Source organism: Leptonotus elevatus, chromosome 10 (assembly GCF_054856555.1).
Source record: "Leptonotus elevatus isolate MCC_2025b chromosome 10, RoL_Lele_1.0, whole genome shotgun sequence".
Lineage (NCBI taxonomy): Eukaryota > Metazoa > Chordata > Actinopteri > Syngnathiformes > Syngnathidae > Leptonotus > Leptonotus elevatus.
In genome coordinates, this window is record NC_141248.1 from 10,650,050 (window position 1) to 10,665,058 (window position 15,009).

The window sequence follows — 15,009 nt, forward strand, 5'->3', positions numbered from 1 at the left end:
ATTACGCACAGTACCCAGGCTGACTATTTTCAAACAGGGATGCATTGTGAGAAATAACACAACTCTTTAGGGTGTTAAAGCTCATCTGTAACGTTGGCCCTCTGTTGAGAAGGGAGAGGTATCAGGAGGATGGGTTAATATGGCGATCGTGTCCATGAAGGTGCGCTTTGAAAGGGATTTCAGCACCAAGGTCACCGGTGGAGGGGGGGGGGGGGGAAATGGCTGTGGGACAAATACTGTGATGTGTGTGCCTTGATTGGCAAGCACCGTGTGTGTTTGCATGCGTGCGCGCGTGGGTGTGTTTGTGTGCAGAATGGCTTTGTTTGATGTGGTGGTTCTGGTACATTTCAAAGGCAAGGCTCTGATGAGAATTCTTCAGAACAGCAGGGGGAGGGGACTGGGGGGGGGGGGGTTATAGCCAGGAGAGGTGGGGTTTAAACGCTGATTGGCATTCATGGCAGAGAGGCTGAAGCGCTGCTAAAAAAGAAATTAGGCTTTAACTAAGCTGCACCATTCAGCTGTTTAACTAAGCTGCGGCACCGTTCAGCTGTTTGAAATTCTGTCTTCTCAGGCCTTCTATTAATAAATGCATAATTGATTAGGGGCAGCATACGTGCTTGAGCACACTTCCTCCCAAGAACAACGCACATACAAGACAAGACCTCCCTCCTGCCCTAGAGCAGCACTTACAACATCTTCCTGTGCGTCTTTGTGTTGCTCCACCTCTTGTCCTTGCAAAAATTGCGCCGGTGTAAATATTTCTCTCCCCTGCTAAGTTTCTTTTCTGCTTCTCATTGGCACCCTCTACTCTGACCCTCCCTCCTCTTCTCCTCTGTTCTGTCGTCTGCCCTCAGGTAGACTATATAATTCCTACCTTCCCAGGGGAGTCATGAATGGACGCCCTCCACTCAAATGCTTATCAATAACCTTTGAGTGCACGCTCTCTTTGATTCCAAGCAGCATATCTGTTGGGTACACGCTCACGAATGGACACAGATACACTTGCGCATAGACAGGGGCTCTATCTTTGAGAGGACATTTTGAAGTGGCCAATTGATATTTTTCTGATGCGCCGAGGGATTTTTTTTTTTTTTTTTTGTCCTTCGTCTTCTCACTATTTCATTGCACCTCTGTTTTGACAACCTGCCCTTTGCAGCGGAGGGTTTGGTGTCAACATCGACTATGATTAGTGGTTGTGCGCTTATGGATCTCCCAAAAAGGGCAACAAATAACTTATATTGATATTTTTTGCTCGTCATCTCACAGGAAGAAGGTTCTGGGTTTGATGTTGCTCCCGCTTATTCCCACAGTCCTTCATGACCCATCCCCGGAAAACAATCAAAATAGATGGATGGGTGGATATACAGGAAACTTTTCTAAGATTGTTCCACTTAAAAAATAAATCTTCTCTGCTGCTATCAATGTATGATTTATTACATCAATAGATGCCATGAACAACACACAATTTTTTTTATATCTTATCAGCACTTATTGGCTTGATGGTGATCAATACCTTTTGGTTAAAACTAGGGATGGGTGAATCCCGATACCAGGTACATAGTAAATTCTGTAGAGTAAATTTGACTCTATTTAGAGTGGGACCAAATAGACTCAGTTTTAGAGTAATATTGACACTTGGAAGAAAGTAAAATAAAGAATTGAAAAAAAATTAATTCACTCAAGGGTTGAGGAAAGAGCGGATCTACTACCTGAGCCACGCAAGTCATGCTGTGTGTTAGTATATCACTCAAGTCAGCTGAAATCTTCCTAACTCCGAGAGCCCAAACCCATCGAAGATAAGATAACAGTAGGAAGGGCATAGCTCAGGTGGTAGTGTGGCAGTCTCCCAAGCTGAAGGTTGTAAGTTTGTTCCTCAACCCTTGAGTGACTTTTATTTGTATTGTTTCCCCCAATTCTTTATTTTACTCTCTTCCAAGTGTAAATATGAGCCTACTCTATTTGGTCCCACTCTAAATAGAGTAAAATTTACTCAGAATTGACTTATCGTGCCAATACCATGTCTTATTTCAAGGTATCGGGTACTCACAACAGCGGCAGATATCAGTGCCGGCCTATGATAACATGTCTGACAGATACCCATTAGAAGTGTATTTATTTATTTAAAACAATGTTGTTGTGTGTTTTATATAAAATGTGCATTTCATGAAAAAAATGAGGCAAAAAATAAAAAAGCACTTTTAAGGAAACAATTCAATATTGGTATATATAGGTCTTATTTATGTATTTAAAAAATGTTACGTATTAAAAGTACAAGTGGTACCGGTTCTTCTTGGTATCAGTAACGTGACAACTCAAGAGTTGAATACTCATATGGGGTATCGGTCTGGAAAATAGTAGTATCGAACATCCCTTGTTAGAATAACTTACAAAGTGTGTAACGGTGTTTCCCACACCATGTTAATACTTGGGCGGGCCCCCCAAGTAAATTGGCCACCACCCAAGAAGTTTTCTGGAATTTTTTTTTATTAAAAATATATTTAAAAAGAAGAAAAAAAAGTGTTGCGACAGAATATACTGCATGTAACGTTAGTTTGCCGTCACTCACTTGGACTGAGACCCACCTCCCGTCCAACAACCCTCCCATCCACTCCGCCGGAGTCCACCCACCCTAGTACATTTCAAATCTGTGGGAAACACTGCACCTGTTACCGTTACTCTTACACAGTTCACTAAATTTTTGTCCTGTTGAGTTTACAAGAGCAGGTTGTTTTAATGCGGATATAAAACTTCCCTCTTGTAAAAAAGGTTTTTGTAATGTAAATAAAAATTGACTAAAATAAAGCACCAATGGGTTTTATTACAGTGTTTAGTCTTCTTTGAAAATGAGTCTGTCCGCATGGAACAGCTTGACGAGGCAATATTTGCCCAAATGTGCTTCAAAGTGGTTGAATTTGCAAGGGCCTCTCTTGTACACAACCCCCAGCCAACATTTTGTCCAAATGGATTTAGGTCAATGCTCAGATTGATTCATTTTAATGTATGCTTCAGGTAATGGCATGCTGAAAAATCTAATTCTTCTTCACCTCTTGCGTTTTGTGCCTCCTTCGTGGTATTTGTTTACTTGCATAATATTTAGGAAACTGGCATCTCTTCTGCTTCCCAAACTTTAGCCAGATGCTATAATTATTATTGCTTCTTATTGTTTTGATAGACACATTGTACTGAGGTGGCCTGGACATCAGATCTTGTACATCTTCTGAGGTATATTTCTATCTAAATGATGGGTCAAATTTTTAATTGTACAACCCTTGCGCGTTTGGAGGTTCCACTGCATTATCCATTCCACTGTGAGTAGAATTGCCGTGCCCATATTCACTTTTAAGAATATATTTTGGACAGTCAAGAGAACATGTGGCACAGCGCCAGGACACAGTGTGCTGCAATATGGCGATTAAGCCAATGCAAGGTTTTGGGGGTGCTGTCAATACTTGACTAGTGCCTTTTAGGTGTTTATTTATTTAATTTATGGGGGTTGTCATCATCATCATCATCATCATCATCATCACCATTAAATGTAACTGATTTCATTTCACTAGAAGAGCCTAATTTGTTCGCTTATTCCCTTAGAAGACAATCACAAAGTCTCCCCTCATGACCCAAAATATACTGTAAAGCAGCGTTGCTATAAAAGAGAGTGAGAGACACCCAAGCAATTGTACACGATTGTTTGCAACCAAATGAACTCATAATGTATGATAATAGCGTTCCTCTGGAACCAAATCTGTATCGATGTGGGCCTGGGATTTTATGTGTATAGCTCCATTTAGAGTCCAAAGTGAAGTATTCTGCCACTCCCTATGTGCATTTTTATGCTTGGACTTGATACCATGCCTATACAATTAGCAATGCATCAATAAACGTCTAAATGAAAACTAAAATGGTGGACATTCTAGTGTGCACTGCAAGATGTGTGCATTCTCCTACAGTGTTATAAGGTTTCATAGGATTAACCCAAAGAGTATCCTCATCAGAGATATTTTGTCTTCATTGGTTCTAGCTAACCTTTTGTAATTTGTCTTACTCATAAAAAAAACAATTTTTTTTCGAGTATTATAATGGATTAACTTATTTTAGCAAAATCAGCTTGTTATGCCCTTCAGATTTTTTAACATTTACAATTATGCTGAAAAATTGCTTGAGTTGGCTGTTGTTTTATGCAACCTAACATTTTTTTAACACTAATCTGCAATATTTACTTTTCTTGAATAAATCAAAAGAAAATGTATTTGAAGGATGTCTGCATATTTTGATTTTTGGTTCTCCTTTTTAAATACAAATCCTGACGACTCGTCTCATATTCCAACAACATGCAGGGAGGAATGGGTGGACAGACCTTTCTACTATCACAAATACATTTCTGTAGACCGAGGGGAGAGGTTGGGGGGAGGGGGGTTTACTGTGTCAATTTTTTTAGGTATAAGATCCTTGTTTTCTTAAAAAATATGAATTTCTTACTACAGTCTTACTACAGCTAGTCAGTGGAACTTTGCTTAGCTGGGGGGTAAGCCGTTGAGAAAAAACGACTTGCTAAAAAAAAAAGACTGCTAATTTGGAATTAGAGTTCCAATTTTAGTATTAATTAACATAAAAATCTAATGTTTTTGTTTTCAAATTGTTCCCTAGTGTTATTAGTTTAGCTTATTTTGAGCATTGAACAAGGTCAGAAGTCAAATGGTAAAAAAAAAAGAAGCAAAAATCCAGTTCCATCATTTACTACCTTTTTACTGTAAACCACAACGAAAAGGACTCTAAATTGTCCATAGGTGTGACTCCCTTGCGACTTAACGAGGACAAAAAATGGATGGATGGATAGATAGACGTTGACATCCTTTTGCAATGTGCAGCTGTCAGAGAAACATGTCGGCATCGATAACCAGAAATGATATGCTTCGAAGCAAACACATCCAGCGGATCGAACACTTTGAAAGCCAGTTTACATTCTCCTCCCTTCAGACATCTGGATAAATGTTGTGCATTTGCCTTCTCCTTTAATTCTTAACCGTTCATTACTTTACCTTCATCTTGCTCTCCCCTCGCTACAGGTGAGCCAGGCCAGTTGAAAATCTACCTTCCTAAGAAGCTACTAGAGTGTCTGCCCAAATGTTCCTCTCTGCCCAAAGAGCGCCATCGTTGGAACACTAACGAGGTGAGAATGTGACACACTCGAGAGGGAAATATGCGTGACAGTGAGATGAACTCAGTGTTTTGGCTGGTGACTCATTTGTGGCTGAAGTCACCATGAGGGCTGGATGAAGGGGAGGTAAACAAACATGAGGGTAGTTTTTCCATTATATAAACCTAAAACTGTGACACGAGGGAAGAAAATAAACACACAAACCCAAGCTCAGCACTAAAATGGCACTGATTTTGGCATATGATGTAGCTGTGTAATCCCAACAGGGTTGAGCGATACTGTAGATAGAACACAGAGGCTTTTGAGTACGACTCTTAATTCCGCTTGCACATTACCTGCTCGGCTTGGCATGGTTCTACTCACTGTTGATGATTTTCCATTGACAAAACCAGGTAGTATTTTTAGCTGCACTAATTGGTCCAGATCATTCTCAAAGTGTTGTATGCTCCCTCTATTGGAACGTGAAGAGTCACTGAATTACATGTTTAAACTGCATAATGTTACAGTGGCTTAAATGTGTGTGTGCGTGTGTTTTTGTTTGTTTTTGTTTTGTTTTTATCCAGCAAAATACTTTTTATTTACCTTTCAAGTACAATACATTTGCATTCAATGTTTATTTTCAAACATTTATTTAGAGACACTTTTTGTTTAACTTTTTTGCCATATAAAATGTGCATGGAATTTTTGTTAAATCATTATTTTAAGTACTGTGTTTTTTATTTTTAGATATTTAAGTAGGCTACAGAGTTCAAACTAAAAATGGAAAATGTTAGTCGTTTACTATGATATTAAATATACTTTTTAGGTATAAAACACAGACTTCATGCTATACCCCTCTATTTTAATGTTGTTCATGATAATGGTACTTGGAGAGCCAAGTATTTTTAGGTGATACTGGAGGCTCTATTTTTGCTCGGCGTTGAAACTGGCACATCTTCATTTTTGTGCCAGGGAAAGTCTAGTTTACCATGTTTGGGCATCGCACAGACCGTGCTGTGCTTTTCTGGGCGTTACGGCAGAAAAAGGGGTTTTGCTATTACACGCCCCGATGCACCTGATAATTTGGTGAGGAAAAAGTAGGCTAGAATTTAGACCGCATAAAAGCAGGTCTAAGTTGTGGCTATATGCGATTTTGGTGGATTTGATTAAAAATAAGGCAGACAGATTCTGAAAAATAGGGGCCTTGGTGTCAAATGTTTGAGATCCACAACCAAAAGAAAATGTGTTATGTTTCTCCAGGTACTCTGGCTTCTTGCCACATTTCAAATACATGCATGTTAGTGGGTGTGTGAACGTGAATTTTGTCTATATGTGCCCTGCGATTGGCTGGTAACCAGTCCAGGGTGTACCCTGCCCCTCACCCAGTCAGCTTGGTTAGGCTCCAGCTCATCTGCGACCCTAATGAGGACAAGCGCTATAGAAAATGGATGGATGGCTGCTAATGTTGGCAGACCCTGTCACTGTGCTAGGTGTGATACTCCACACTCACCACTTTGTTGCAGCAGACAGTTTTCTTGCCGCTCTCATCCTGTGCTTGAATGATTTTTGTCTTCTCACCTACATGCCGGGAAGTAAACATAGAATACCCTGGTTCTCCTTCGTTGACGTTAGTGTGTCTCGTTCTGACTCCAACCTCCCCAAACCGAGACGTGTAGAGCTGAGCCAAGATGCGCAGTGCCAATTTTCATCCATGGCTTTTTTATCCTGCAGATAGAATGAACCATGGGTCAGTAGAAGAAGAAAAAAAAACGTTATCTCAACATTGTTACTAGGCAACCAATAGACGCTGTTAAGCGCATTCTATTTTGGGCCCCTTTTTTTGCCTTGTGTGTAAACGGTGGCATAGATACTGTGTGTATTGCTGCCGACAAAACAAAAGGAAGACTGAACACTAAAAAGCTCTGTGTGATGACTAAACAACAAAAACAGTGACCAGGCACCTTGACGATTTGATCATCATGAGTTATTTTTTTCACACCTCATTAGTCAGCTACAAATGTGTGAATTCTTAGTAGAGTAAACCGGACAGCGCTCCCCCAGATCCTATATCAGTGAAATATGCCGATACAAACTAGATTTTGGGGTTTTCCCAATAAGCCCAAAACTTCTTCTCTACATTATGTCATGCAACATGTCTTAATGATGCATTTATTCAAATGAAGATGTTTGGATGTTGGACAAGTAGAGCATTCAATTTTCCTCAAATAAAGCATGATTAATCAAAATACTTCATAATCAGTTAATCAATCAACTATAATTTTATCATACCTTGTCTACTGAAAGGAAGAAGTAGGCTAAAAGGAAATCTCATATGCAGCCCTAATGGGTTGTCCAATTATAGAACATGGGGTGGCTTTATACCAGAAAACTTTTTTGCTTCCTGTGCCACTTCTCTTATGCAACTTTCACTAGAATGACTGGGGCGCCTTCTCTGATGCTAATTCCAGTTCTCATTATGCATCCATGGATTCTATCAGCATTTGAAATTTACACCAGGGGGCAATAATATACTCGACTTAATATACACAAATATCAAGAACGCCTACAGAGCCATTTCCCTTCCCCACATGGGCAAGCCTTGACCACCTATACTGTTCTCCTAATAATAAAGTTTTGTTCTAAGTTTTGCTCTTTTATTAAGTGCCGTGTACTTTTTCCAGCCTCGTGTCACGTTACACCCGACATCACCATTTAATACAATCTTAAAATGCATTTTGCGACAGAATGTAGCTGTTAGCTAAGGAAAGTGTCTAATGCAGTGATTCTTAACCTTGTTGGAGCTTCTGAACCATTTTCCTGTGCACATTCATCGAATCCTTCTTTAATGAAAAATAAAATACCCCCCATTCAAGGTATAGGGTATACTGGTGAACAAAATGAACAGGGAGAGTTGCCTTTTCATAAACGCTGGCTCTCTTCACCTTGAATTCAGAAAGTGTTGTACAATAAAAACAGCAGAGGCCTCAGAATTAAACCCTGTGGAACACCATCCGTCCCATTATACATTATACATGCAAATTCATATTGCACATATTCGTCTGACCACTTTCTTTTTTTGCTCAACATAGTTAGTATGAAGAGATTACAATAATAAATAAATCACACGACGTACCATCACAATAGCCACAAGTCGACTACTGCGTACGCCAAATTCCCTGCAGCACAGATAGCCAATGATGGCCAAGCAGAGTGTTTCATCACAAAGTGTGTCTTGACCCCTGAGACCCACTCGCCCTGGGGTTTGATCGAACCCATGTTAATAACCACCGATTCAGAAATGTGCATTTTGCGACAGATGTTAGCTGTTAGCAAGGAAAGTGTAGCTGAAACGGATATCATGCATCACCAGCAGTTCTTGTGTATGCATTGCACTGCTCGGCACTGGCAGATTGCGACATACATGGCGATGCGGTTGGCCTCTGTCGGGACATTTTCTCCATGTGCCGGCTGAGCACTCCATTATGGATGAGTGTTTGTGTGTTTGTGTTATTGATTACCAAGTCCAGCATTATTATGCAATGCAAAGCTGATTTAGCTTGTGGTTTTTCTCTGAGGAAAGTCATTACATTTCTCATGCAATCCATCTCAATGAAGGTCATACTGTGAGTTAAGCAACAACGCCGAATGAACAGTGGGCTCACGTGAACAGGCTGTGCGTGTGGGTTTGTGTGTGCGTGTGTGTTTGAGCAACCACATGAGCACTACTGGTTAGTTAAAGCAGCTCCAACCAGAGCATCCTCTCCCATTTATACCCAACTCACAATTGAGTCCTCTTCGTTAGGGGCCTGACATTTTTGGGAATACGCGTGGGACAGAAGCCAATTACAAAATTCATCTTGTGACTGGGCCACGTCAGGAAAAATGTCAGCAAGACGAGGCAGGTTTGGAATCATAACAATGAGGGCCGTTCTTATTTAAATGCAATGATATTAATAAACACTTGGCAATGCCGGGCATTGTGTTATTATTGACATTCAGTTATTTTTCTGCTCTAGTAACGGGTTGCAAGCAGCCAATGGGGTAGCGTATGACGTATTTTGGATTGATGACACATGATGCTGTGCCAACATGATGGCCATATGGTGGGAATAAAAGCTGTGCAGCACAACACAAAGTAATCGAAGACAAGGCTAGTGATAACATCACATCAAAACAATTGCATTGCCTGAAGGGGGTGGAATTATTCTGTCATGGGATTGGAGTGAGACAGGTGTATTTTTGAGGAAGTCGGTTGTGTACAGCAGAGAATTTACACTCCTGCGTCACCCTCTTCTCTATCAACATCTCTCATTGCCTCTCATTCTGCTCTCTCTCTCTCTCTCTCTCTCTCTCTCTCTCTCTCTCTCTCTCTCTCTCTCTCTCTCTCTCTCTCTCTCTCTCTCTCTCTCTCTCTCTCTCTCTCTCTCTCTGCTGAGGAGGCACAGGCTCAGTTCAGGGGGAGGTTCGGTGTCCCTCAGTGAATTCCTTCAAAGCTCTTCTTCCAACCAGGCAAAGTTTGCTGCATATTTAAAGACACCATTGTGTCTTCTGCTTCTCGCACTTGGTGCTTTCATTGGGTTAGCTGCATGAGCTACGATTGCTCTTGATGTATGCACTGTTGTGAATGTTTCAGCATGTGTTCACCTCACCTGTGCACAGCTCTGGATGATTGAGCCGAGATTATGTTGTATCTACTGCAACAAAAACAGATTTGCTAGAACTAACATAATATCTGCATCATCTACTACACGAGGCTCTCCAGCATTCGGTTGCAAAGGATTGCCAATGAGACGCTTTTCTGGTTTACCAAAGATAACAGTGTTCAGTTTTGATTGACAGCCAGTCAAAAATCTATTAATTCATTCAACATTATTTATTGTTGCATAATATTTATATCCCATTTTTCAGGATGTATTGTAATTGATGGTGTAGGGTTCAGTTCCCACTCAGTGATGTGGTGAATGTGAATGGTCTCTGACTGACTGGTTAGTGGCTACTACTCCATTGTGTAGTTTGCCTTTTGCCCTGCAGCCAGTTGGAATAGGCTCCAGCTCACCTTTGAGCGTCCAGGATAACCGTGGACTTCTAATAAAGGGATGGATAGAGCTCACAGGAGAGCATGATGGTGATCTAGTGGTGAGCACATCTGCATCACAGTGGATTAGGTCCCAAGTTCAAATCTCAGCTCAGGCTGCGTCTAGTTTGCATGTTCTCCCGGGGTTGGGGATTTGTTGGGTTAAGACTCTAAATCAGGGGTACTCAAATGCAAATCTTAAAGGGTCACTAATTTTACTCAATGAGGGAAATGGCTATTTATTGGCATATGATAATAATGTAACAAAAATGTCCTTTGCATTGAAAAAAATGTCACCAAAAATAAATGTCATCTTCATTTTAACATTAAAATAAATACTTGAATAATTAAAATTGCAATAAAATAAAACAGGCATGACCCCTGTCACGAATCCTAAGTAAATATAAATGGATTGGGTCAAAAGAACACTTTTCATTTTGAATATTAACACAAAGAACGTAGTGAAAATGCATATCTTGCCTGTTATTCAGGGACTTCACACGCCAAGTGCATGCCAGTGTTTTTTTTTTTTAAAGCGAACTTGGAACATGTCATTTTCGTGCAATCTAGGCTCCTATCCCTCCCAAAGTGTCAATGTGTGAAATTTAAAAATTGCACTTGCAGCAGTCAGCTCTGAGTGACCCAGTAACAGTCTGTGTAGTGGAGATATTCTCTTCTGTTGCTAGTTCAGGTAAGTGAGGTTGTCATCGCATCAGTGTGTCGGCCAGAACACCACTTGAGGGCAGACTTAGAGAAAAGAAGGTAATATATTCGCACACACAGATATGTGTGTTTTTCTGCTTTACGCCGGTTCTTAGAATACATTTTTTCTCTCTTTGTGTGTGTGTGTTTTCTAAGGGAAAAAGCATAACCAAACAGATTGGTGAACCAAAATATCGGAGTATTTTGGTCTCTTTTCAAGTTAGCAAAATTGACACTATATGACATTCTGTATCTGCTTATGTTCTGAAAGACAAAACACACCACATCGGTTGGCGGATTGCAGTTGACTTAGCGATCGGTGCACGGTAACTTTCACTCATTAAAATCATATTTTAAAACTTTAATAATGCGTTCTGCTGCAATTTGTAATGACTCAAGCTAGCAAGGCGCTGACAGTATATTTGCATGTATGCACATGCTACTTAGTGAGTCGCATCCTCTACTTACACAAGTCGTGTGAATTGCTTGAATGACAAATATACAAATGAACACAAAGTTGATAAATGATTCACCTAAATTATAATGAACAGAACTGTCCCTAAAAAATAATGTATTGGGCCTTTTCTACAGGCTGTTGTGTATCATTTGCATGGAAAAAAGTCCAGTTATATGCATGCTGACCAAATTAAATCACAGTAGAGGAAACACAGCCCAGGTGCCACGATTAGCTGACTGGTGGGCCTGTGCTCAAAATGATCTGTAAGTATGAACAGGAGTTTGAATTATTTGTCTCTAAGTGCCCTGCGATTGATCGGCAACCAATCCAGGGTTTACCCCTCCCGCCCAAAGTCAGCATGGATATGCTTCAGATCACCCGCAGTTTGACACGAAGGAAGAAAAGCGTCATTACAAATGAATGGATGGATTTTGCAGGTGTACCTAATAAAGTGGCCATTGAGTGTGTCCCGCACGAGTCTTGACCGATCCAACAACAAATCCTCCCGAACAGATGCTGCTCGTGAGGTTTGGTGATGCATTGTGTCAAAATTGTGCACATTACTAATGCGGCGTATGTATGCCGATGCAGCATAGAAGATGATTTGTATGGTATGTCATCACCTACTGTTTTGGTGGAGATCTACATGCTCTTTATTAATGACTCCACAGTGGAGTGGAATATGATTTCCCCGGTTCCTGTGCGAGCACGTGTGTGTAAGAAAAAGAGATTACCATTCGGATCGCATGCCTCTGATATAGCTGCGCCCGAGTCATGCAATCACCCGATATGTCCTTATTCTCACCTTTTCCTTGGCGTGCGTACGCTTCACAAAGTGTCTGAGGTATCTGTGCGCGCGCGCGCATTTGTTTCTTTGCGCGATGCCATATGATCCTCTGATCTCTGTTTTGTCACGCATGGCTCCCCCTGACACCTTGGCCTCCCACAAGCACTGAGCTGAAACCCACGTTCATTTTGACTCCGTCCACTCCTCCTTCTGCTCTCTGTCCTTTCCCTCTCCTCCTTCTCTTCCCTCCCCTCCCTCCCTCCCTCTCTCTCTTTTGTGTATCTACTGATGTGTGAAATTATTCTGGGATGGAGGGATGGATTCCTCCCCAAAGGGCTGAGTGGAGGCGTGAGCCTTTTGTTCAATAATAGATTGGGGGTGTATGTGTATCTGTCCGTGGTAATAGACTATAGACTAGTTTTAGATAACAAACCATACTCAGGTGGACAGATGATAGTAAAGGCTTTTTTTCATCCGTCGGGAATCACTTGTTCAATTGGTTGTTGAGTTAAGTTTCAAAATAAGCCTGCCAAACTTTTTAATACTGACACACAATACTTTCTTGGGATATGAACATAAAGCTACTATTCACTTCATGAATCAAACCTTAAAATGAATATGTAGTTCATGTAGTATCTTTATCAATGCCACAAACTATTTCATATTCATGTTCCGTTAACACGAACATTTGTTATTGTTCAGAATTATGTGCAATGCTTGCAGTTGCTTTGCTGCTAGCAAAAATATTACGTTTTATTACTCTATTTTGACATAATACCAACATGTTTCATTAGGTTAGGCATATTTTTGGGGGCATACTGTATATATAAATATTAACTATATTATATTTATAAATGCATGTGTCCTGCTATTGATGTATCATTGCAGCTCATTTCGCACCTTAAAGTTCTAGTTGGAGCATTGTTACTTACAGCTATGGAAAAACAAGCAATTATAGTTGAATGTGGTGGAAACACACATTCAAATGGGATTTGTTCAAATTTCAAAACAACTCATTCCCATAGGAAATAATTAATATTTTAATACCAGAATCAATTGTTGCCATTTTAAAACCTCTATTAACTATACAGGCAAACCCCCCAAAACATATTCACAATAATCTGTTTTCTGTAATCTGCATTGTGATTAATATTGCGTTTATGGAATGTGTTAAGCATGTTAAGCAGCAACATCCACCTGTTTTTAATCCCTCTCAGGGGGCGGCCATTTTGTCACATGCTGTCAACTGAAACTGACATCAAAGTTGCTCAAGTAACGATCAATCACGGCCCACATGTTTTCGGAGTTTAGTCAGGTGACGCTCGCAAGCTGAGTCCTGATTGGCCGTCACCTTGGCCCTGCCCTGAGCAACTGTGATGTTATTTGCAGTAGCCGCCCCCTGCGATGGTTAAAAGTGGGTGGATTTTACCGCTTCATTCATATTATACAAACACATTATTAATCTGAATAACCTGTTTAGACCAGTGGAGCTGCACAGAACATATTTTTGTCAAAAAAAATTGCTTTGACTTCCAGTTTAAGCGTGTAAAAATAAATGGAGCATTGCGTAAATAAAATCAAATAACTCACCTTTTTATGGCATGTGATTGACATGTAGGAAGTTGACCATTATACCGGTGTTAAAAAACAAAAACAATAAATGATGCCCTCATCATTATGGCTAACAACACACTGGCTTGTGCTTAGGAAGTGAACACATTACATCTTTACACTAAGCGCTTTATTTTATTTTATTTTTTTACCATAATTTCGCAGACGCGCACACGTCAGCTCATTTAGAAAAAGGGCCATTTGCAACATTATGGGTGTGAACACAGCCAACTCAATTCTGCGCCAATCAAAGTGCTTCCTCTCATTCCATTTAATGTGGCACGCTCGCATTTCACATGAAGCAATCTCCGTGCAGAAAAGGAAGCAGCGATCCGTGCTTGACCGCAGCATTGTCGCTGCTCTTTGCCGGTGTGGCAGACACCATAAGTGGGTACCCTCATTAAATTCAGAATGAGCTGCTGGTGACTTAAATATGCCAGCAGACCTCATGTGCTGCATCTATCCTATACATTTCTTCTCTTGGATGGTATCGCAAAAAAAGAATTAAAACAAAAATCTCAGAAGATACGCTCGGGAGATTTGCCAAGATCATGTGACTTGATTTTGTGCACCTTTAGAGGAAAAATAAATGCAAATCTTCACCCCCAAAAATGTTTTTCTAAAATGTAATGACGTACTGCAAAACTCTAGAGAAAGATGGAGTTACTCGGTTGAAAATAATTTGAAAGGAAAGATTCATTGTCGAACATTTGTGATGTTTTCTGGATGCGCTGGCCGCCGTGGGATGAACTGGTGAGAGCAATCCCGTGTCTCGCCATGGGTGACGCCAACATGATTGCTTGAATGAGAAGATCAAAAACGCATATATATTTAAGACTACTGCCCCATTTACCGCGTGTGTTGCTATGGCAACTGCGCGTGTGTGTATTTGTGCTAATGGCGTGATCGATGGTGCAAGTGTGACACAAATGGAGTCCATGATTGCGCAGTACATCGGAAGTGATAAGAGAGACATCTGGTAGAGAAGTGTGATTGTAATGCCGAGCGTGTACGACACATAAAAAAGAAAAACAGCTGATGAAGGACAAAAGTAGTGCTTGTCCGCATCATGGTCCTTTGTGCACTTTAGACTCTGAGCTTACAAACCTTGTCTCATGTCTATGTGTGGCTATGAGGGTAAAACTTTAATATTTCATTTCTGTCGCCACTGTTGTTTGTAAGCCATTAAACCGATACCGAGAATTAAATATACATTCGTCGTGTTCCCCCGTGTCTACGCAGAG

General features: G+C 40.6%; 1 protein-coding gene across 7 annotated transcripts in view; it reads left to right on the forward strand.

Annotated features, from left to right (window-relative positions):
- LOC147167006 (calmodulin-binding transcription activator 1-like) overlaps window positions 1-15,009 on the forward strand; it is a 72,489-nt gene that overhangs the window by 7,129 nt on the left and 50,351 nt on the right. For all 7 annotated transcript variants that reach the window (XM_086086528.1, XM_086086529.1, XM_086086530.1 and 4 more), the window contains exon 3: window positions 5,064-5,167. In XM_086086528.1, the coding sequence (XP_085942654.1) occupies window positions 5,064-5,167 (104 nt within the window). The remainder of the gene's footprint in view (window positions 1-5,063; window positions 5,168-15,009) is intronic.